The sequence below is a fragment of the Psammomys obesus genome, unplaced genomic scaffold, assembly GCF_907164565.1.
Source record: "Psammomys obesus unplaced genomic scaffold, mPsaObe1.curated_primary_1811, whole genome shotgun sequence".
NCBI classification, from domain to species: domain Eukaryota; kingdom Metazoa; phylum Chordata; class Mammalia; order Rodentia; family Muridae; genus Psammomys; species Psammomys obesus.
The window spans coordinates 14,733,448-14,756,792 of NW_026596120.1; the positions used below are offsets into that span (position 1 = coordinate 14,733,448).

The 23,345-nt window shown below is 42.9% G+C and overlaps 1 protein-coding gene across 1 annotated transcript in view; it reads right to left on the minus strand.

Moving 5' to 3' along the window:
• Nek11 (NIMA related kinase 11) overlaps positions 1 to 23,345 on the minus strand; it is a 134,476-nt gene that overhangs the window by 39,475 nt on the left and 71,656 nt on the right. The window contains exons 6-11 of the mRNA XM_055629779.1: positions 21,483 to 21,632; positions 21,303 to 21,381; positions 19,500 to 19,585; positions 16,748 to 16,867; positions 15,035 to 15,128; positions 9,032 to 9,146 (exon numbers count right to left, since the gene is read on the minus strand). Coding sequence (XP_055485754.1) covers positions 9,032 to 9,146; positions 15,035 to 15,128; positions 16,748 to 16,867; positions 19,500 to 19,585; positions 21,303 to 21,381; positions 21,483 to 21,632 — 644 coding nt within the window. The remainder of the gene's footprint in view (positions 1 to 9,031; positions 9,147 to 15,034; positions 15,129 to 16,747; positions 16,868 to 19,499; positions 19,586 to 21,302; positions 21,382 to 21,482; positions 21,633 to 23,345) is intronic.

A 23,345-nucleotide genomic window follows, 5' to 3' on the forward strand; every position in this document is an offset into this window, starting at 1 on the left:
AATTATATGTGAACACCAAACTATCAGCAATAAATGTCTGAGTGCAACAGTCATTGCTAATTTGATAACAAATTTAAAATTCCTAACTGAATAATGAAATACATTTGGAGGCAGTATTGTGTTTCCACTCTGAAATGTCATGAGACTCAGCTATTCAAACTCCTCTCATGCACACAGACACAGTCTCCTTGTCGCAGCTCTGGACGCTGGGTTCAACAGAGTCACACAGCCCAGCTTCTATGGAACTCCTAGTGAAGACTACCAGTTCTCCTACCTCCGTTTAGCAAGTTACAATTACAAGCTTTATTTCAGCCTTAGTCCATTTGTGTCATTTTTCACAACATGGCGCTGACTGGGAACTTTGAAAAGGGCAGCAGTCAATTCTTCAGCCATAGATGCTGCATATCCAACATCCAGGCTGGATCTGAGGCCTGTTCCATCTGGGGGAATTTCATGTCCTTCTTGAGTCCTGGGCAAAAGCTAATGGTCAGGGAGGCCATAGGTTCTAGGTAGGATCTGCGATTGTTGTTTTGCTAAATGTTCATATTGCCTAATTCTAAACATTTGTGTTCATATCCACAGAGCACGCACAGCTACTCTCAACATTGGTCTGAGGAGCTCCTTTTTACCTTGGACAGCAGCCAATGCCAAGATGCACAAGTGGTCAAACACGTCTTTCCCACCACAAATACTGGCAGATATTAATAATAGTTGGTATCACTATTATTCCATGGCAATAATAATTAAAAAAAAAACTTAAAAATTACAATCAGAGTAACCTTATTCAAAATCAGAGTGCTGTCACCTATGGCACATAGGAAAGTTAAGACACAAACACGAGTCCAAATTGGTCCCTTTCCTGAGTCCCCTGACGACTTAGGAGGTGATGAGTCCCATAACATACTCTCCAGATAGTTACTACTCGAGCCCAGAGCACAACTGTGGAACGTGTGTGCATGGGGAGTGAATGTGTCCACTGAGGGAGAATGCTGTGTACACGCCACATAAGATTTCACCATCCCACACAAGCTCCTCCAACCTTAAAAGCTGCAATGGATACTGTTTAATTTTTCTGTTTAACTGGTTCATTCCAAATGGAGCCATGGTGGGCCAGGCAAGGTAACTGAGTGTGCCCTCCTCTCCGGCAGTGTGGCCTGTAGTTTAACGACTACATTTTACTTGCTAAGAGGAGGTTCACAGCCTCCTCAGCTGAGAGAAGAGACCCATGGGCACTGCCGTCCTGTGAATGCTGATCTTCTGCTGTCCTGTCTATGCGGCTCCTTCTTAGGATATTCCACCAAAGTGACTGGCGAGGGAAGTGTCAGTCTGTACCCACTTTAATTTTTCAAATTGGATATAATTTTTAAATTTTAGTTAGAGACTGATCGTGCGGAAGAAACGCTCTCAGTTATTAAATATGCTTCAGGGTGGAGAATCCACATTTTTTAAAATTTAATATTAGAGTCAGTGAATGTCTGCAGGGGACTTTAGTCCTGGGAATCAATTATTACAGTAGGAAGAAACGCTATAAACAACACACATAACTCAATGAAATGGGTGGCAAATATTAATAAAACGACCATTAATGTCACTAAATCATGCCCAAGGAGAGTGAAGTTTTAGACTAATGATGAAAACCTAGGAATGCCTAAGTGACCCCAGTCCTTGGTATTCTTTTCTAAGCCAGAATTTCACTGGGCTTCTCTATCAGGGTCTCAAGTGGCTCAGTCTTCCCCCAGACTCAACACAGAGTCCAGACTGATTTTCATCTCCTCACCTCCTGCCCTCACCTGAGTGCTGAAATCACGGGCCTGCTCACCACACCCAGCACTGGGCCTTTTCCTCACCTCTGTGATGCTTGGTGTCTTACTTAGGGTTTCTACTGCTGTGACAAAAAGCAAGTTGGGAAGGAAATGGTTTATTTGGCTTACACTTCCAGATCATAGTTCATCACTGCAGGAAGTCAGGGCAGGAACTGAAACATGACAGGAACCCAAAGGCAGGAGCTGATACAGAGGCCATAGAGGAGGGCTGCTTACTGACTTGCTCCTCATGACTTGCTCAGCCTCCTTTCTTTCTTTCTTTCTTTCTTTCTTTCTTTCTTTCTTTCTTTCTTTCTTTCTTTGCTTCCTTCCTCCCTCCCTTCCCCTCCCTCTCTCTCTTTCTTCCTTCCTTTCTTGTCTTGTCTTTTCATAACAGCAGTTTTATTTACACAGACAGAACATACAGTGGTCTTATAAACATGCCAGGGATCATCTCCATGTTTCAGAACACACCAAAGAAGCATCTCTCGTTCCTTAAGTTGCCTTTGTACAAGGTGTAGTGCTAACAGGTACATTATCATAGCACATTGTGAAAGCTGACGTCTTCAATTAAAATCTGTTTGAGGTGTTGGATAAAGGTGTACTTTCTCCCTTACAAGTTCAAAAGGCTATAGTGGTAGTCATCTCTAACCATACCAATAGTTGGATGGCAGGGTATTTTTAATTGTGCTAACATATTTAGGCAGTGTGCACTCACTGTCAAGCTCCTACTGCTAACAAGTTGACTATGTATCATCAGACTGAAGTGGGCCTTTTTGTGTTTGAGATTACTAAATTGGTATCATAAACTTGTTCTTGTTTTCTTTGCTAATAATGCTTTGTAAAATGCTTAGCAATAACTTGAAATGAAAATTAGTATTTGTAACATTAATGTAACATTAATTTGGTTAGAGACAGAACTAGACATATCAAAGATTTGTGCTTAGGTCTGAAAAAATTTTAATGCTTAGTTCACACCATGAATTACCCAGGCAACTTTCACATAATGGGTTGTTTAAGTGTGTATCTGAATTGCTGCTACTGTATTTGTAAACTAAGAAACATTTGTATCATCACTGGACCTTTTAGAAACTAAAAGGACTGGCCAGTGTTACCAAGCAAATTCCCTATAATTGTTTTTAATGCAGAAAGTCAATTCATGTTTTCAGGCTTCATTAGCAATCAAAGTATGTTTTAATTTTAAAAATTTTTATTTTATTTATATTAATTACAGTTTATTCACTTTGTATCCCAGCTGTAGCCCCTCCCCTATCTGCTCCCAATCCCACTCTCCCTCTTCTTCTCCTATGCCCCTCCCCCAGTCCAATGATAAGGGAGGTCCTCACCCCCTTCCATCTGACCCTAGTCTATACACACTAGGGCATTATAAACTCAGAACTGGAAAGGCCATTAACTACATAGTCTGTTCCTACATCTTTGTGAGTCTTTCAGATCTTTTACATTTCTTAAATAGCAAACTCAGCCTGCTTTTTTAATGAACCCAGCCCAGAGATGGCACCACCCAAAATGGTCTGGGCCCTCCTCCATTAATCGCTAATTAAGAAAATGCCCTGCAGGTTTGCATACAGCCCAATCTTACTAAGGCATTTTCTTAAATGAGGTTCCCTCTTCTCAGATGGTTTTAGCTTATATCAGGTTGACATAAAACTATTCAGCACATGTGGGCTGCTTTAGTGGGCACGAGATCCTTTTATATCTGCTTATAGAGTTGACTGTGACTCCAATACAAGACCTCCAACAGCAGAGACTAAAAGTGGAAGCATCAAAGGACTGCTACTTCTCTCTAAAAGACTCTCAACTCTGCTGACGTTCCTTGTGGATGAAAATGTAACTTAGCAGACACTAGGATTAATATGATAATTTCTCTCTTCCTTTAGTTTCCTACTCAAAGGGTGTTTTTTGCCCTATTAATCATACTGAGGTATATTTTATCAGCAACAAGGTGCACTCATTTGTTGTTGTTGTTTTGTTTTTTCTAGACAGGGTTTCTTTGTGTGGCCCTGGCTGTATTGCATTTGCTTTGTAGACTAGGTTGGCCTCAAACTCATAGCAATCCACCTGCCTCGGCCTCATGGATGCTTGGATGAAAGGCATACGCCGCCACCACCCAGCCAAAGAGCACTCATTTAAAGCATGGAGTTTAATGAGTTTTGAAAAATACCCAACTCTGGCTGAGAAGACATTTCTGTCACCATAAAAGGTTCTTTGGTGTCCTTCTAAGGCCACTTTCCTTCTCCACCACCAGGACCCCAGGCAGCCAGTGGCCTCATTTCTGTTACCAGTGACTTTTGCTGGTTCTAACCGCCATGAGAAATGAAGGTTAGAAACCAATGAAGATACCAGTGAAACACTGCTAACCTATCCATCTAACGTAGAACTGAGAGGCCATTGGGGGAAATTTTCAGCTGTAAGCAAGTTTTCCAGGAACTGCCTTAGGAGTCCATCTTTTCTCCTTTGTCCTAGCAATGTGTTGCTGGAACTGCTCACGAGAGCCCACCTCCCACTGCTTTGTGAAAGAAATGCTACCCCAAGCCTAGCAGAGTTTGCAAGCTCCTCCAAAACACACAGGACAACAGGCTTTTCTTCCGTAACGTACACAGATTTCTCTATCTTCATTAAGGGGGAAACTCCCAACTTTCCGTTTTCTTTGGACAACTTAGGAGCCAACCTGGTCTTCATGGGTGTCCTGGATTAAAATTATAATTTTTGATTTAGCTTTGATGGAAATGGGGTCTTCCGTTCTAAACTCACTAGTATGAGGTATCTTCACTTAAAATATATTTTTTTTAATTTATCCACATTTCCTGTCTTGGCAGATGTCACTTTTTACTTGCTGATGGATGCTGGACTTGAGTGTGTCTCCACCTCATATGAGCAGAGCTATGAATGTTTCCTTTGGAGTTCTTCTTCATTTCTCTCAGAACTGGGATTGCTGAGTCACGAGAGGGTGTCTTTTTAAAAAATAAAACACTAAAAATGATGTGCTTAAGTTCAAATTGCCTGGTTTCCACTTGGATATTTAAAAGAAAGAGATGCTATTAGGAGTCATAAAGAAGCCCAGGAAGGAATTAGGGATGTCCCATCTCAAAATATACCAAATGTATTTTAGGATCTCAGGTTGAAATCACATGAAGCACGACAACCAGAGGAAGGGTCACTTGGCCTGTCTTTCCATGCACGGCTGGAAAATGGCCGTGAACACCAGATGCTATAACTGGGGCTGCCATGAACGTAAACAGACAAACTCTATGAAGGAATCCTTATTCCACCGGCTTCTGCATCCCCACACCTTCCTACATATATCTCAGTAACATCTCTAGGATGGACTATTCTAGTCCATGTATCCATGTGTCCTGTCATGACTCACAAACCCTTGTTCTTTAGACTTTGGTCTTGAAGGTCCCCATGACCGTCTAAAATTCATTTAAAAATCATTTTAAAGAATGCGGGGCAGGGAAGGCATGGCAGCAAGACCACGAGACAGCCAGTCACATGTCTCTGCAGTCAGGAAGCAGAGTGTTTGGGAATTGGAGCTGGGCCACAAAACCCCATGACCTGCCTGTCCCAGTGACCCCACTTCCTCTAGCAAGGTTCTGCCTCCCACAGGGTCCATAACCTTCCAAAACAGCACTGCCAACTACTAAGTGGAGACAAGTATCCAAACATATGAGCCTATTGGAATATTTGACACTCAAACCACAACAGAGGAGGCCTTTCCCCATATTCTCAGAAGAAAAAAGGACATGACAATTGCCTTCAGAGAGTAGAACCCCACGAGGTCAGAGTTTTAGCCAAGCATTGAGAAAAGGCTTGGGACTTGCTGGAGGAGTGACTGGAAAGGAAATGAGCAGGTTGTATTTGCTTGGACTGAAGACAGGCAGACTTAAACCTCAAAGACTGGCTGAAGACAGTAGTTCTCAACCTTCCTAATGCTGCAACCCTCTAATATAGTTCCTGGTATTGTAGTTATTTTCATTGCTACTTTGTAATTGTAAAGTTGCCACTCTTATAAATCACAATGCAAACAATTTTGAAGGTAGAGCTTTTACCAGAGGGGTTGCGACCCCAGGTCAACAGCCACTGGCTTGCTTAGTTATTGCCCCGGGGGAGCTCAGGCTTACGAGTCAGGCTATTCCAATTTTCAAGAAACACAGCTCTAAAAATCAGCTGCTAGTTGTAGAAGAACAAGGCCAGGGCACAGGAGCCTGGCGAAAATTAACAGGCACATTAGCATGGCTACTTGTGTCATTCAGGCCATGTCTAGGCGGCCATGTTGATGAGACTTCACGGGTGTAGCTTCTAGCCATTTCTGGAAGGTGTGGAGGGAGGAAAGCTCATGAGGCTGAGGCCTCAACCCTAGACAAAAAAACTATGGGCAACTAAGAAATACTGAGGACGAGAAACAGTCTTTTCCAGGGTAGAGCATACCAACCGGTTAGCCAATATCAAATGGTCAGCCCGGAAAAGGAAAACATACAAGTAACATTATTCAGACCGAGCAGGTTACATTTGTTTATTTATGAACACATGCATGAGCACACACTCCCACACACACACACCCACACACAACAACAACAACAACAGTAGCAGCAATTAAAGGAGAATTTGAAAGAGAATGGAGTGAAGTGCATATATGAGGATTTGGAGGGAAGAAAGAAAAGTAAGAAATGATGTAATTTTAATCTCAAGAAGTATAAAATAATCATTTGATAACTTAATGCTCAAGAAGTCATCAGTACCACAAATAAGGAATTAAACAGGGATAAATTCCTTAACATTCCAGCTGTGTTTCTCATTTAATTATAACGGTAACCCATGACTAGCTAGATTAAATCAGCTCTATGCAGATCAATGCATATCAGATGCAACGAATGGCTTACCCTGCCTTCCTTCTCTACAGCTAATGCCACATTTCCCAGGGGAATTTTCCAGCTCATTATCAAAAACTGATTAAATGATTGAGGTAGGAGCATTAAAAAAATGGCTGCATAAGTTTATAGGTACATGCTAGATAGAAATAAGTAATGTTTCTCCTAGGTGCTAAAAGCATGCCACTGAGTTAAAAAAGAAAAGAAAAGAAAAAGTCAAAGAACACTGAGAAAACTAATTAATCACTTCAGGGTTCATCAACAAATTCAAGTACCCCATTTCAAAATTTCACAATTGCCTAAAATGCTCGCCAATAATCTCAGTTGCTTACTACTGTAATGGACTGTCAACAGCAAACATTACATATTTCTATGTTTCATTTTTAGTTGAATATTTGAAAGAAATAACTAGAAGAATATGAATTTATAGAAAAAAAAAGAGAAATGTTCAAAGTATCTTACAAGACATCTGATCCATTCAAGCTACTGTGTGTTTATTCTACTTTGAATTGTATGGCTTATGATGGAGGTTCATGGGAGAAAGGCTGACTGTCTGCTGTTGGACTGATAAATCAGTATATTGTCCACCATGGTGAAACAAGGAAAGATGAGAGGGGAGGAGGGCATGAGCTCTCCTCTCCTGTAGCAGAAGCCCTGCCATCGGAGCTAGCTGAGGAGTAGTCTGTCTCCTGCAGCTTAGCATAGAGACCCACAGCGGAGGCTCTGCCTCAGACTCATTCACCACACTTAACTGTTCTTACCAGTCTAGTGCAGCTTGGGAGAGACTGGAGAGATACTGCTCCAGAAAGAAGTTACGTGATCCCTGAGCAAATGCCTTCATGTCTTTGGTCTCTCTTCTCAGAAACACACTGAAAGGTATCTTCCTCTTTGAAGCCAGGAGAACAGAGTCCCACTTCTCTATCTCAAACAATGGTTTATTATCTTATCCTGGGCTCCTATTCATAGAAATGGCTCTACCCTAATCAGCATCACCTACATCAGTTGCTACACAGGACCTAACTTTCTCACTTGGAACAGCTGAACCCCCTACTTTCCTCAAATGAAAGACAAATAATACAGTACAAAACCATCACAAAAAATACAAATCCATCTGATAAACATATATCCTTGTCATGTCTACTATAAGATGGATTCCATGGCATCACTTTGAACTTGGCAGCAGGCAGCTTAAAGAGCTTCAGGAGCTCCATTTAGCTGAGGGAGGTGACCCCTTCTCTACTAGTTCAGGAAGACCTGAAGCACAAATTTGGGCTGAGATAAAGGCACAATCCAAGTTTCACTTCTTTAATGCTCAGTTGGTGAGAAGAGCTGACACGCAGCACCTCCAGTCAGCCCACTGCCGTGAGTTTACAGCATCGTGACACAGACTTCACCAGCACCACCTTGCTACTGTGTGCCATTCAGGTGAAGCCTTGCCCACTGAGCTGCAGGGAGTCAAGTGACAGAGTGCCTCGGCTGCTCTTCTTGAAACCACCTTGCATTCTCTCAGAGGCTATTCTCACTCCTACTGGCAAATGCTCCTAAAACACGGCAGTGATAAGAAGGCAGGCACCCAACAGCTGACTTACAGAGCAATACACCTCTGCTAAGCCTCCGTTCTTCACAGTAAGATTTGAACTATGGTCTACCAGCTCTCTCATCCTCTCCTAGCCTTTTCCTTTCAAGCAAGTATTTGAAAAAAAATTCATGCATTTCAGTCTTGCCTTCACATTTGCTTCTTAAGGGTCTACTAATACCTCATTCATTCACTTCATCTCATTAATTTATAAATTCATTTATTCAAGAAATAATTAGTGAGTACTGATAATATCCTGGTGTGTTATTCTAGGCACTAGGCACAGTAGTGAACAAGACCAAGAAGACTCATGCATTCAAAAGCACCCCTCAACAAAGTGTTGTAACTGTTTTCTTCCTTTGGCTCTTAGTATACTAGGCACTAAGCTAAGAGAACTTCCATGCCCCATCTTGTTTTCTGTTGATAACAACCACAAAAGAAGGAATCATCATTCTTGTTTCATGGATAAGGTAGCAAAGACCCAGAAAGATCTGGTAGCCAAGGGCTTCCTCTATAGATGACATGCAGCGCCGGAGTAGAGCTTTGAAGAATTCTTACTCAGGTTAATGACAATATTGTTTAACCCACTCAGTAGAATTCTGGCAACAGATTCGAGTTTCTAATGTATCTTCACTATTGCAATGAAGACAGAGAAGACAAAAGGCCCTTCGGATCACAGCCCAGCCCTGAGCAGTGATGGCAGGAAGTCACATACATGGAAGGGTTCTCCCAGAGATCTGCTGAGGGGTGACACAAACACATACCATAATGTCCAAGGTCAATGATGGTGTCCTCTAAACTTGGCTCAGGTTCATCAAGGTGCAGAGAAGGAAGGGACTGGGGCTCAGAAAGGTTCTCTGAAGTCCGCTCATCTAATTCCTTGTAGAAGGGAATTAACAGCTCATGAGAAACTGACCGAAGGAAATGTCCCTACCACAAATGAAGCAGCATTCTTCTCCCTTAAGCCTGATAGCATATTAAAACTTCGAGTTGGTAACTTAGGATAAGGGAAATGGTCTTGAACCAGACAGTGACCCTGGGCAAAGCATTCAGCCTCTGTAAGAATCAGTTTGTAGGCCATAGCAAAGTGGTCCAAGTGAGACACCCAGAGAGCCAAGTCAAAGGCTCAGTCAAGTATAGGTTCCATCAGCAGTCAGAAGCAAGCATCTCTCTCCAATGTGTACCCAGTATTCCACCCAACTCATCCCTGTTCCAGCCCTTCTCAAGACATGAAAAGTAAGGTTGGAAATGTGGTATTAGTTGGTAGAGTGTTTCCCTGGCATAAAAGAAGTCTTGCACCCAATCCCCAGCACTGCATAAACTGCCTATAATTACAGCTAGGGAAGCTGCCTTAGTTACTGTTCTAGAACTGTAAAGAGACACAATGACCATGTCTTATTTTTAAACACATTTAATTAGGGGCTTGCTTATAGTTTCAGATGGTTAGTCCATTATCATCATGACAGGAAGCAAAGAGGCATGGTGATGGAGCCTTATCTGAGAGCTTTACATCCTGATAGGCAGGAGCAGGCAGAGAAAAAGAGAGACAGAATGAAAGAGACAGACACAGAGACAGAGATTGGGCTGGCATGGGCCACACCAAGTGACACAGTTCCTATTCTAACAAGGCCACACCTCCTAATCCTTCTAATCTTTTCCAAACTCATACATTTGACTAAGCATTCGAATATGTGAGCCTATGGGAGCATTCTCATTCAATCCAACACAGAAATGGAAGCAGGATCATTAAGCTTGGACTAAGTCTTGACTAAATGGTATGTTTGAGGTGAGCTTGCAACATGAGATTCTGCCTCAACAAAACAAAACCAAAACTAAGTTAAATAAAAGGTAAAGTTACCAAACATATTAATAGGAATTTCAATAAGCTATTTGCCTATTATTGTTGTGGTCGCATGTGTGTTTGCAAGCCAAATCTAATACTGAATTGCCATATTTTCTCTAATAAGTAGCTCTCATGGTGTGTGTGGGGGGACTAAACCAAGAGAGCCTTTTATTAAGAAATAAATTAAAAGGAAAGTTCAAAGGAATATTAAATGAGTAAGTCAAGTGAAGCCACGCCCCACCACAGCAATGTGTGAGTAAGCTCATGAAGTATTGTTAAGAGGTCTGCTTTCCCTACCGTCTGACCACTGTTTAAGGAGATACAGCTGGATCCCAGGTGCAAATTGTCACTGAAGTACACGGAGAACCCAAAGGACAAGGAGATTGTGGGCTATTATCACTGCATGCCCTTCTAAAGGGGTTTGAAAATAAGCACTTGGGCTCTCAATTGACTGTGACTTTTGAGGTTCTCGTTGAAGAGGATAGACTTTCTATAGCTGTCTCTCAGAAAGAAGAGCACTGATCTGCTCCTTGATCCATCCCCACCCCCACCCCATCCCCAGCACACATGTGGACTCCTGGTCTGCTAGGTACTTTTTCACAGAAGTCCAGAATTAGCACCAGTATGGCTGTACACGCCATGGGAAAAGGGACAGCCAGGGCTTGCCTTGTGTATTGTGGGTTTTCTAAGCCACCATCCTCCTAAGAAAGGGAATGAAACAAGAGTCCACACTCAACTGGGCTTCAAGATTTCAAAGCCCCCATTCAGCCATGCAGAAAATGCCTGCCAAAATAAAGACATTGTCACTTGAAGTCTGAAAACAAACCAAGCCATTCTCCTAAGGGCCTCAGAGAATTTTCATAACATATGGGATACTGGGTCCATTCTCTCTCAAAACGGTTCAGCTGGTGAAGTGCTGAGTGTAAGCATGAAGACTTGCACGCAGACTCCCAGCATCTATGCTTTTGAGAGGCAGATGTTGATCTCACAGCTGGAGAGGTAGAGACCAGAAGATCTTGTCTTGCTGTCTTGTGGGAAGGGCTTGCTGGCCAGCCAGCATAGCATAATCAACGAGCTTTCGTTCATTAAATAAGGTCAAGAGGAAAAGAGAAGGATTCCAGTGCTCACCTCTGCTTTTCAAATGCAGGCACACACTTGAACACCTACACACACACACACACACACACACACACACACACACCAAACACACTCCCCACAATGAAATACATAGGAATTTGTTCCAGCCTGGCAAGAGAGAAAGAAGGCATTAAGAGCAGAGCCTCAGTGAGGGTAGGAAGAAATGAAGCCATCAGAATGTAGAGAAGAAGGGGCAAGGAAGTGCATTCAAAGACAGGTGCCTTCTTCCTTTATCACATTTTCCTGCAGCTGCTTGCATCTGATTAATTCAGTTTCTGTCATATTTTATTTCATCTTTTTCAGCTCAACAATGCCTTTCTCTGAGATGACGAAAACCCTTCAGGGCTCTGCAAAGTGTTTAGCTTCTTTCTTTGTTCTGGGAATATCATTAAACCCATCTCCCTCTTGTGCCTGTGAGTCTGATTAAACCTGTCTCTTCCCTGCCTGCTTGCCTTTCTCCCTCCTCCTCCTGGGGTGAACAAGAAAGGCTTCCCTGAGGTTGCACCTCCTTTTCTTCCATTCCCATTAAATGATTTTCTTTTTCCTCTAAAGAGATAAGAGATCTGTTCATTGGTGTCTTTTTCAGTTCCTTCATCTCGAGGGAAATGGTCACATTCAGAAGCTTCACTTTCTGCCGCTGGTTAATAGGGGGGTAATAATTGGTCAGCAGCGTCAGGAGCAACGGGAGCTCATCAGAAATCTGACAGCCCAGGCCCTGGACCAGCACAATCAACACCAACACAAACAGGACAGTCTGGTGTGTTCTGAAGTCTGAGAAATGTCCTACAAGTGACAGAATGTAGAGACAGCTGCCTGGTTGTGGACCTGAGAGCTCAGAACATTTTCCTGAAGACAAAGTGACCTCTGAAACAGGGGGGTAGGGGGGAGGATCATTTACTGTTCTCACGCTGACATGCTAACAATGCTCCTGTCTATGTCCAAACTTAGGAAACATACTTCTGAAAACCTCAAGACCAGAAACAGTGGAACAAATCTCAGAAAAATCAAAGCACGAACCAAAATCTTTATCCAGGACATACACCCCCCCCACACACACACACACTACAAACACATACATATGTACACACACCACACGCACATACACATATGCCCCCCCCACACACACACAAGGTACTTGCTGAAAGAAAGGGCAATCTCGTCAATTTGACAAGATTTAGAATTACCATGGAAACACAGTTCTGGGTGTGTCTGTGAGAGTGTCTGCAGAAAGGCCGGCTTGAAGGAGGAAGACTTTTTCTGAATGTAGGCTGCATCAGCCACAGGCTGGGGTCCTGGGCTGGGTGAAAGGAGAAAACCAGCAGGCAATGATATTCATCCTTCGGCTTCCTGAGGGCAGAGCCAACGTTCTTGCCAACATAACTGCCCTGCCATTGTGGGCCACACTTTCAAATTATGAGTACTCCAAAACTCTCCCCAAAGCAAAAGCCTTCCCAGGGTTGCTCTTGTCAGGCATTCTGTCCCAGCATCAAGACAAGCGACTAATACAGGAAGTCCCAAGGTTTGCCTGTTGGGAATTACAGGTTCTTTGTGCAAGCTTTCTTGATCTGAGCTGGGCCAAAATAAAGATGCTTCCCTGGCTCCATGTTCTCTGTTAGAACATATGGGTAACAAAATCTTCTGAGGTTCTGCCTGCTATGTAGTCTTGGGGTTATCCTTAGAATCTTAATACCCAAGTCTGCAGAGGTTACAAAAAGACTTTGGCTTTCATAGTTGTTCAGCGTCATCATATGTCATACAGCATATTTATACTACTGGTAATAATTACATCAGACACGAAAATGAATATCTTAAAGGGTCAAAAAAGAGAAGTAAACAGGTGAAGTAGATTATCGGTCACTAATACATGAGATCTTACTTTTTTTTCCTGCCATATGATAACTTCAACATAAAGCCAGACCTTGGGGTGGCCTTACATCCCCACAATATCAGCACTTGAGAAGCTAAGGCAAGAGGCTCCTAAGTTTAACGCCAGTCTGGGCCACATAACAAGACCCTGTCAGGAAGGAAAAAAGGAAGGAAGGAAGGAAGGAAGGAAGGAAGGAAGGAAGGAAGGAAGGAAGGAAGGAAGGAAAGAAGGAAGGAAGGAAAAGGCAGGAAGGAGGAAGGAAAAGAGGAAGGAAGGTTGGTGGCTTAGGTTTTATAACACATACACACACACACACACACACACACACACACACACACACACACACACGCCATCTCTAGTTCCCAAGCTTGAGTCTAAGCAAAGAAATCTCTCAGATGTCAAAGGATGAGATAAGAACTCGAGTCTATTTTAGTGATTAAGCAAGTAGTTTGCACACTTAAGAAGCACAGAGACCTTGCAATCCCTTGTTTAGAAATGTCAGTTTCCTTTTTAGGTATATGGGAATGGTTGGTTTTCAATCTTATATGGACAAAGCAGACAGAGCCAGGGGCAAACCCACGGGCCAGCCTCAAAGTGCTTAGGAGCCCAGTGTGCCGGAGCAAGGCCTTCGGTTCCCCTGAGGCATGGGTTCTTCATTGTGGTGGTGGCATCAAGATCATTCTCTTGGTTGAGACCTGATCCTATATTGCTGACCCCATATCCTTTCAGCCAGCACTTTCTCTAGTTGCCATATTCATAAGCAGGAAAGACCTCATAATTTCCCAAGTCCCTGAGGCAGATGCCATAAAGGGCTTCCCTAAAAATGGGGGCACCAGAAAGGTAGGACACAGGATGGGATTGCGCACCTATCACCAGCACTTTCATAGTATCTGCTGACCAGCTCAATAGCAGAGGAAAACCTGTAAGGTCATAGAGAAGACTACATCTACTGTGGGCTCCAACTTTGGATTATCAGATCCTGTAAATGATTGAGGAAAATAAATGAGCACTGTCTTGTTCAGAGGGGGACAGAAATCAAGTGTTCCTAGACAAGCTAAAAGAAAGATTTGCTCAGGCTTCTGCACTGTCCAGGCTTTGGAAACCTGTAATAACTAAGCTAAGCTATAGGATTTACAGCACTGAGGTTCAGGACATTCTTTGATAGTCTCAAGGTCGAACCGACCTTTCTGTCAAAGGGAAGCATCTCAGATGCGGAGATCTCTGGGTGAACATCTTAAAGCTTGTTTTACCCCCAGGTTCTTTTATCAGAAAAGCTATAAAGTTGGTGTTGATGTCAACCCGCGCAAACAACACCTCACACAGACTACCTTACTGTCAGGTCCTACTGCCACGGCCCAGAGAGATATTCTCAACCATGAGTGAACACAGAATCTGGCACTCAGCAATGTCAAATACAGAAGATAGGAACAGGGACAGGAAGGGTCCTGTAACTCATTCATTATCAGGTATATGGTGGTTCTTCAGTTTGAACAAAGTTACTGTCACAGTGTGTGATGATATGGATAAGACACAAAAAATGGTCAACGAAAATAGGACAAAAAGGGATTGACGGGACCGGAGAGGCAAAACACAAAGGATGGAAGTGAAAATCAAATGTGCATACACTTGCTCTATCAATTCGTCATGTTGGGCATCACCTCTGCATTCGGTGACAATTCAGTTATCTTGTAAACAGCAGCCACGTGATATGTGACAGCAGAATCAACTGGCCCACTTCTAGATGCAATCGGCTTTGAATTAGGGCTACTGCCAACTGTTGGGTCACTTTTGAGATCCCTCCCTGGAGTTGGGCCCGGGGGCTGGATTCTCTACCCCTTTTCCTACACATTTAGTCTGATGAATCTGAAGGACCCTAAGCAAGAAAACCCCCCACATACACATGAAATGAAGGGTGCTTACATGGAGCACATCGGCACTCAAAGGCTCAATGTTCTTGAATCTCAATTCCTGTATCCGTTTGTTGTTTTCTTTGTATTTTTCTTCCACAATCCTTCTGTAAATTTAATAGATTGTGTAAAGATCAGTACAATTTGCTTACACCAGATTGACAATACACAAATAAACACGATCCCTGTTTTGACAGACAGACCATGAGGTCTGTCCCTCATGGTCCGGCTCCACAAGCGGTGACATCTCCTTTTAAAATTCCCAGTGATCCTCTTCTAAGCACACACAAGGAAGCTATGGCTCCTTGATCAACACCGAGAACACCTGAGGTGTCAGGAGATGGCAATGTTCACCCCGGAGCATCCTGCCTGCGGGGCTGCTGCCACCCCCACGTCTGAGGTTCACTCTGCTTCATGATGAGCAAGTCCACACACAAGGACCATGGGACTAGATGTGAAGGAATGTGTGGGCATTGTGGTGGACGGGGAGTAGTAATAGGTCTACTGTCTAATCAGCTTTCAACTATTCAGTACCATGTTGTTAGTCGCCATGATGTATGACAAACAGACTTCCAGGACTTACAATTCCTTCTGTCTAACATGCTTGCCCCTTCCCAGCAGCCACCATTCTATTCTTTGCTTCTGCAGGCTTCATTTCTTACACTACATATTAAGGAGATTATGCACAGTGTTGGCGTGTCTCAATGGTATTAGCTAAAATACATGACCCTTCTTGAGTTCTAGAAACAATGATCAAAATTCTAATCCAGTTAATTTATAAAAATCAAGACCAAATGAGAACAATATTAGTATATCATGTGGAATAGTCATGCTATTCTTTTGCCTATAAATAGCTTTAATTTGAATAATATTTTTAATATGCATGTGAAATATTATATTTGCCTTTTTAATGTATTTCTTTTAGATTTAACTCCCCATTTACATTCAGCCAGTGACAGGGATTATGCCACCTTGAAGATATTAACATAACTTATGGGTAGACAAAGGTTTGGAGCTATGAGTTGAAGTAATGGCTCAAGTAATTCAAGTGCATACATTTCCCGGTTAGATCCCCAATCAGTGGTTTATAGGAACCAACATGCTTTGACTCCCAAGAACAGACTGCGTATATCTTCCCAACTGAGCAATCCATAATATCACCTGGTAGCCTGAAACTGGCCATGATAGGAGCAGTTACACCACAGAGATCAGCAAACAGATGAGCTACCTCCAAACCCAAAGATGCTCTTTAACCTTTCTCAACATCCCACTGCCTATCAATCCTCTGCTGTGATGGACTGTATGCCCAAACAGTGAGCCAAAGTAGACCCTTTATCCCTTAGGTTGCTGATGTCAGGGTACTTTATCACAGCAGTGGGAAAAGCAACCAATACAGAGCAGAAAATTGAGGTTGTCTGTTCAGCCTCCTAGTGGGACTGGTCCAAGGTTAACAGCAATGGGGTTTCATTTAGAGGCTGACCACATTTTCCTCACTAGCAACCTCCCACCTTTCAGTCTATGCCTTCACACAGGATGGAAAATCTGATATAAATAGGACCTGACATCCAATCTACAGCTCAGTAATCATTTTGGGGGGAATGGGTGAATTAAGAAGTAAGTGATCGTATGTGCTTTGGACTCTCATTTTGGCTTTTGCCTTCCTTGAGTTCTTCAATGGCACTGTTAGGGCACAGCACATGAGGCACCCAAAGGTGAGACAGCTTACTTCAGCTTCTTGGCTTTCTCATCAGCTGCCTGCAGCTTCCTCAGCCGCATCCTTTCTCTCGGTGTCATTTTCTGTACTTCGGACAGGGCTTGCAGAGTCTGCAGGTGAACCTTTTCCTGCCTGGAAGTAATAAACATTCTCCAACATGCAACTCATACCGAACACGCTCAGAAAAAAAGATTAAACAAATATGTTACACAAGTATCATTGCTCTATGGAGAGAGCAGCGGCGTCTCCAGGCAGGCCAGGAAAATCTAATAAACTCCGAGTGGGTAATGGGCCAACAAGGACTGGAGTTAATCAGCATTATTTTTCAAATTGGATCTCTGCTTAAAAGCAAATTGTGTACTTTCCAAATTTCTGCTCATTTCATTGCCTACGGCTGGTTTTTAAAATGTAAGACAAATTAGGATCTTGGCCGTCAGAGGGTAAACAGGCCGCCCGAATGACTCATCTGTGGGTATTAGGTCATGGTCTTTGCAAAGGCAGTGAATTCCACTTCTACCACTCACTCTCTCCGTAGTAAAGGGAGCTGTGAAGTGAACCCTGGCTTCCTCCTCCGTACAGAGTGGGCTCCAGTGAGTGTCACATGAGAGAGTGTATGCATCTTGTCCAATATGCAGCATTATAACAACTCTATTATCCTTTTTAAAAAAATAATTTACTTAATTTATGTGCATTAGTGTCAGATCCCTTGGAATTGGGGTTATAGACAGCTGTGAGCTGTGGGTGCTGGGAATTGAACCCAGGTCCTTAAGAAGAGCAGACAGTGCTCTTACCCACCAATCGCTGAGCCATCTCTCCAGCCCCCATACAACTGTATTATCTTGAATGGCTTATATTCTGGGCTTACTCCAATAGGTATTTTATGGTAGTGTGGTTCAGTGGTTAAGTGTGAAGGTTAACATGCTGGCCTCAAAGCCTAGCTCCCAGGTTCACTTTGCATGTCCTTTGGAGGCTATAAAATCTCAGTGTGAGTGTACAAGAGAACAATACCACCCACATCCTACAGTTATCCTTCAATAAATCATCAGTAAATATGGAAGAACCTCCTTTTTGTTGGGTTAAAAAAAAATCTCTCACACTAAACAAGGAGTGTAAGGCCTATGGCCACATTCCCAGTGACCTCGTCCCTCATACACCTCACCTACGTCATAGAGGTCTGATTCTTGGTTAGGGACAAGTAATCTCAGAGGAGTCTTTGCTCTCAACTTCTTCCTTAAGATGACAATGCAGCCACTTCTGATGAGAGCTGATAGTCTAAAATCAGAAAGGAGAGGAAGACCTCCCCTATCAGTGGACTTGGGGAGGGGCATGCATGCAGAAAGGGGAGGAAGGGTGGGATCAGGAGGGGAGGAGGGAGGGGCTTATGGGGGGATACAAAATGAATAAAGTGTAATTAATAATAATAAAAAAAATTTTAAAAAAAGAAAAGAAACTGTGAGAAACTGTTCTCAGCTACTTGCATGCTTCTAGAACATCATGCGGGCCACAGTGTCCCAGAAAGGGACAATGTATCAGGAGTATGCACCCCCTTGTTTGATGAGACCTAATGGATTTTCCTGAAACAGCCACAGATCTTGAAATCAGTATTTTACAGTGTGAAACAACCTCCAGCAACTGAATTCCGGCATGCCATCGACTGTAAATGGTGTCAGGCAAAGTGTTCCACAACGACGGCGCAACATGATAGCCAAAATTAACCTACTATTTCAAAAACAAGATGAGCTCTACTCCCACATCCCTAGTTAATAAACAACAACAAAATGAAACTTAAACTTACTCAAAAGAATGGATAGCAGCATGAGAAAATAAGCGTATTAGAGACAGGTTGTAGATTTACCGCTGGGGATGCCTTTCAGATGGCCATTGGCTTGGGTTGAGTGTGAGGCTGGGAAATCAAATAGGACACAGGAGAAACCACTGGGGTGTGTGAGGGGACAGCGTCTGCGCGTGTGTGTCTGTGTGTGAGGGGACAGCGTCTGCACGTGTGTGTCTGTGTGTGTGTCAGAGGAGCGTACCTGTCATTTTGGCCTAGAGAGTCAGCCTGAGGGGACCTGTTCTCATACCACTGCCTTGCACACCACCGGGGAGAGACAGCTATTGTCCGTGGGTCCTGGTGTCTGCACTTCACTGCAGGCACAGCACACGTAGGCACCCCTGATCTGCAGCTACCCACCATTCTGGGCTTCTACAAGTTAAAGCAAAAAGATCTTTTTGAATGAGAAAAAAAGAGAAGTCGGGTTCAGAAATCATTCTGGTTCTTTGGGAAATAGACTTTATCTTGCGTTTTGTGAGAAGATGTATAATATGGAAAGAAAGTAAATTCGCCTTTTTTTTTTTTTTTTTTTTCAGATGCCTCAGGAAACAACAACACTCCTCCAAGTAGACATACTCTCCGAGTAAACAAGCACCATAGGAAGCCATTTAGGTTTCTGAGGGCAGGGTTATTAGCATAAACATTCCTAAGTGTCTGAGCTATTCACTTCTCTACACACTAACAAGGCGACTGTGGTGCCGCCCTGCAGATCTGTGAGCTGCTAGGGGTTTAGAAGTTCAGCACTTCAGCCTGTGACCACCTGGAGCAAATGGCTTTGGCATGCCACCTTGCTGGAGCGTCTTAATTTCTTGGCGAGACTCGAGTGAAGTCTAGGATACTCTGCGCAGTCAGCTCGGCACTAATAGACTTTTAAAGACTGATTCACTTAGCATTTACACAGGATGGGCTTTTAAGAACAAAGCAATCACTTACACAGCGTTAATTACGTGAGCCGCCTCCTTCTGGAGAACTGAGTTCTTGGCTTCCGGTGTCATTTCTGAATATTTACACGTCAGGTGCTAAAATAAAGGGAAAGCACCCTGGCCTTAAAGATCCTTTTTCAGCAGTGGAAGGGTACAGAGACACCACATAGCTTTTCTAATTTGCCACGGCCAGGCTCGTTAAGATGAAACTCACAGTGGCTGTCTTTCTCTCTTCAAAGGGTTAAGTAAGATTATGTGGCAGGTTGTGTGAGGAGAGCCCACAGAGGCAGCTCCGGCCTGGCCTGCTTCTCTAAGGTTACCTTGCTCTGTTTTCTCCCTCCTCGTTCATTCCCTGTTACCCACCACCAACAGACCTTCCCTCAGCTCTAGGAAAACCCACCCCTCACCCTTTATCTGATAAACAATGCCACCCTACCCCTGACAAGATGGCCATTAGGCAAATGAGGCTCTTAGCTAAGGTACAGGATTCAAGGGTGTGATAGATAGGCCTTAGCCAACAGAAGAGGTACTTACTTAATACACACTATCATTTGTAAAATCAGTTCCCAAATCTGTGGACAATATAATTCTGAACGTTTGTAGACGGGCTCCAACCCTGAACCCAAGTAACTACATGCCACTTGCTTCTCACTCATCTTGGCCTTGTTGGACCTTGTGTTTAAGTCTCTGTAGTTTGCCGTCAGGGTTCACTGATACTAACTTTGAAATATTGCAGGGTTAGAGAGAGGGCACAGCAGTTCAGAGCACTGGCTGACTTTCCAGAGGACCCTGGTTTGATTCTCAGCACCCACATGGTGGCACACACACGTCTGCAACTCCAGTTGTGGGGTATCTGACACCCTCTTCAAGCTTCCTTCTGAAACTGTTTTCATGGCTACCTCCTTCCAGTATTAAGATGGCATCTAGTCCTCTGACTAATAAAGCCCATTTCTCTCCCTTCTCCTCCAACTGCTCCTCCTCCTCCTTTTTCTTCTTTTTTCCAGCACCCAGTCTCCTTTCTTCTTTGTTCTTGTCATTATTTTCAGTTTTCCTACCATTCCTTGACTACCGAATTCTTACTCTCACCTCAGAAGAAGAGAAAGCCATGCCTGCCCCTTTCTTTTCGATTCCTCCAGAGTCAGCACTGCGCCTGATGGCTGAGCATCCCTCACCACTATCTTTGCTTCCTCTGCATTTAGATCTTGGCCCACTGGTGAAAAGCAGGCACCCATGACAAGGCAGGTGTCCTGGAGGTTCCTGCTCGGGTTATTCATGACAGAGACCGGGCCTGAGGCTTAGAATAGCAAAAGCCTGAGAGGCCCACAAAAGAGAAAAGCCTTAGAGAGGATAGTTTCTTCTTATACTAGAGGCAGGTAGGTCCTCTGTCTAATCAGGCTCTCAGATGTGAAGGAAGACAAAAGAATCACCTAACAAATTAAAGATGCTAGGTCATGTCACAAAGGAGAAAATAATAATAGCTCAACGAAAATCCCAGATTTCCATACTATTTAGCAGTACATTCTTGGCCCAATGAGGATGGATTTCAAAGGGTCCAGGTAAGATCTGTCAACCTCTGAGCCATTGGGTGGATAGTAATGGTTTTAGGGAGAAAATGAAAGCCCTCACTTCCCATGTCTGGTGGCATGAAGGTACCAGTTTGTGTAGCCTCCTTTGCAAAGAGGTTCGCCTGCTATTTCTCCTGGCTTCCTTAAGCCTGCTTTCCTCCTTTCTGACTGACTCTTCACTGCACTGCCTCTCAGCCCCATGGTCACAGACTGTCTGTCAGCCCTGACACCACTCTTGTTTCCAGTACCTGAAGCTGCTCTTCGATGTAAGGAACTTTTAAAACTTCTGCAGCGGACGGTCTCAGTAAAGGACTCTTGTTCAACATGCTGTAACATTCAAAGAGAAAGCGACTTTTCAAATGAACAAAGACATGAACTCATTCCAAACAAAACTTCAGATGGTCTCTGCCTCAGACTTGCTGCCATACCGTTCCATGATGGTGTTTAGCTCTCGTGGATATCTCTCAGGGAGTGAAGGTGTGTTGCCTTCGACAATATTTAAAGCCACAGACAAAAAACTGGAGCCAGCAAAGGCATGATCCATGCAACACATCTCATATAAAATGCATGCCAGTGACCTGCAGACAAAAGTGAAGACATTTAAACACAGAATAAATGTCCCATTTAAAACTTGCCCAGCATGAAAACCTCGGAGATATTGAAGCATTAGCTTCAATCTACCAACGTCTGCTTGAGTTTGTTTACAGACTACATATTTACCAAGAAATATCTTAGCCCAAAAGAGAGACAGACAGACACAGACACACACACACACACACACACACACACACACACACCCCACATGCATGCACACTCACATACATGAAGGCATGCATCATACAAATCCAAGACCTATCAAAGGCACAGAAAGAAATCTGAATACTACTTTTTCCAAAGTAAAAAAACAAACAATCTAACAGCAAAATATCTGTACAGGGCAAAGTGTCTAATATCTGATTAATGTAGTATTTTAAATTTTTAATGCATTTTAAAATTAGCACTTATGAAAGAAAAACAAAATGAGGTTCCATGTTGCTTTCCTAAGGTAGTTTTTTAAAAGTTATGTGTGCAGAATGAAAATTTAATGTATCAGCCTGACCTGCCCTCTGCTGTGTAGTGTGTGTGCATGCTGAAAGGGAAGCCACCCTTATTTATTAGCTTTCTGAATAGAATCCATTTGCTAGGAGACAGGGGAGAGAAACTACTTGCAGCTCCTACTAAATTGTATAGTTCTCCTTGGGGATCATGAAACAGGAGATCCAATCAGAGAACAATCCTACACTGATGTGCGCTAACCAGGCCAACTGTACCCTCCGAGCAGTGGGAACGTGTTCTTAATGCTCCACATCATATAGAAAAAGAAAGGCAAAGTCTTCCCTGAGCTCAGGATTAACAAACAAACAAACAAATAGGCTATTTTTATCTATAGGCATTGTGATTTATGTTCCATCCAGGTTTCCCCTTTCATAGTGGTTGCTTAAAAGATGAAGACTGAGTTTGTGACAGGATGCTTATAAGCTATATGTCATGTCACTTTTAGCACAGTGTTTAGTGAGGGCAGAGTAATATATCTATATATACACAAATATATATACATATATACACACATATATATAAGCACATGGACATAGAATTTATTCTGTGCTTTCTTATGGAAGTACACACATGTAAGAGAATTCTGAACATGCACACTGAAAATGTTTCTGTTCCAATGAGCATTAATAACACTAAAACTTTTTGGCTAATTACAAAGCACTTTCATGTATATCACAAGAGGAGCTCAAACCTCCCCACTGAGATGGAACCAATATCAGATTTCTTTATTTTACCTCATAGACAAGGAAATTGGCTCTAACATGCTAAGAGACTTGGTCAAGGCCACACAGTAGGAAGTAGTAAAACTGACTCTTAAATTAAAGTATTTTTCTTCCAAACCCTCTATTGTTTCAATTAGAAAAAAAGACAAAATTGGGAGCAATTACATAGAACTGAAGAGAGCCCCAAGATCAATAAAATTTTGCAAATAAAAAAGTGCTTGGAGCTCAAATTTTGTATTCACCTGTAAGACTATCAAATGGTATCTTATATAGGAATTTTAATACACTTATATTTTTGCATCTAGGAAGATATGTGTCTTCAAATAGATATGAAATAATGATATTTTAGAAAAGTAAAGTGTTCCTTGCCCGCAGGAAAGCACAAAACACGTTCTAGAAGGAAGTTCTTCTAATAAAGAAAAATTATTCCAAACAGAAACACGCAATGCTAGAACTAACAGACAGCAGTAATAG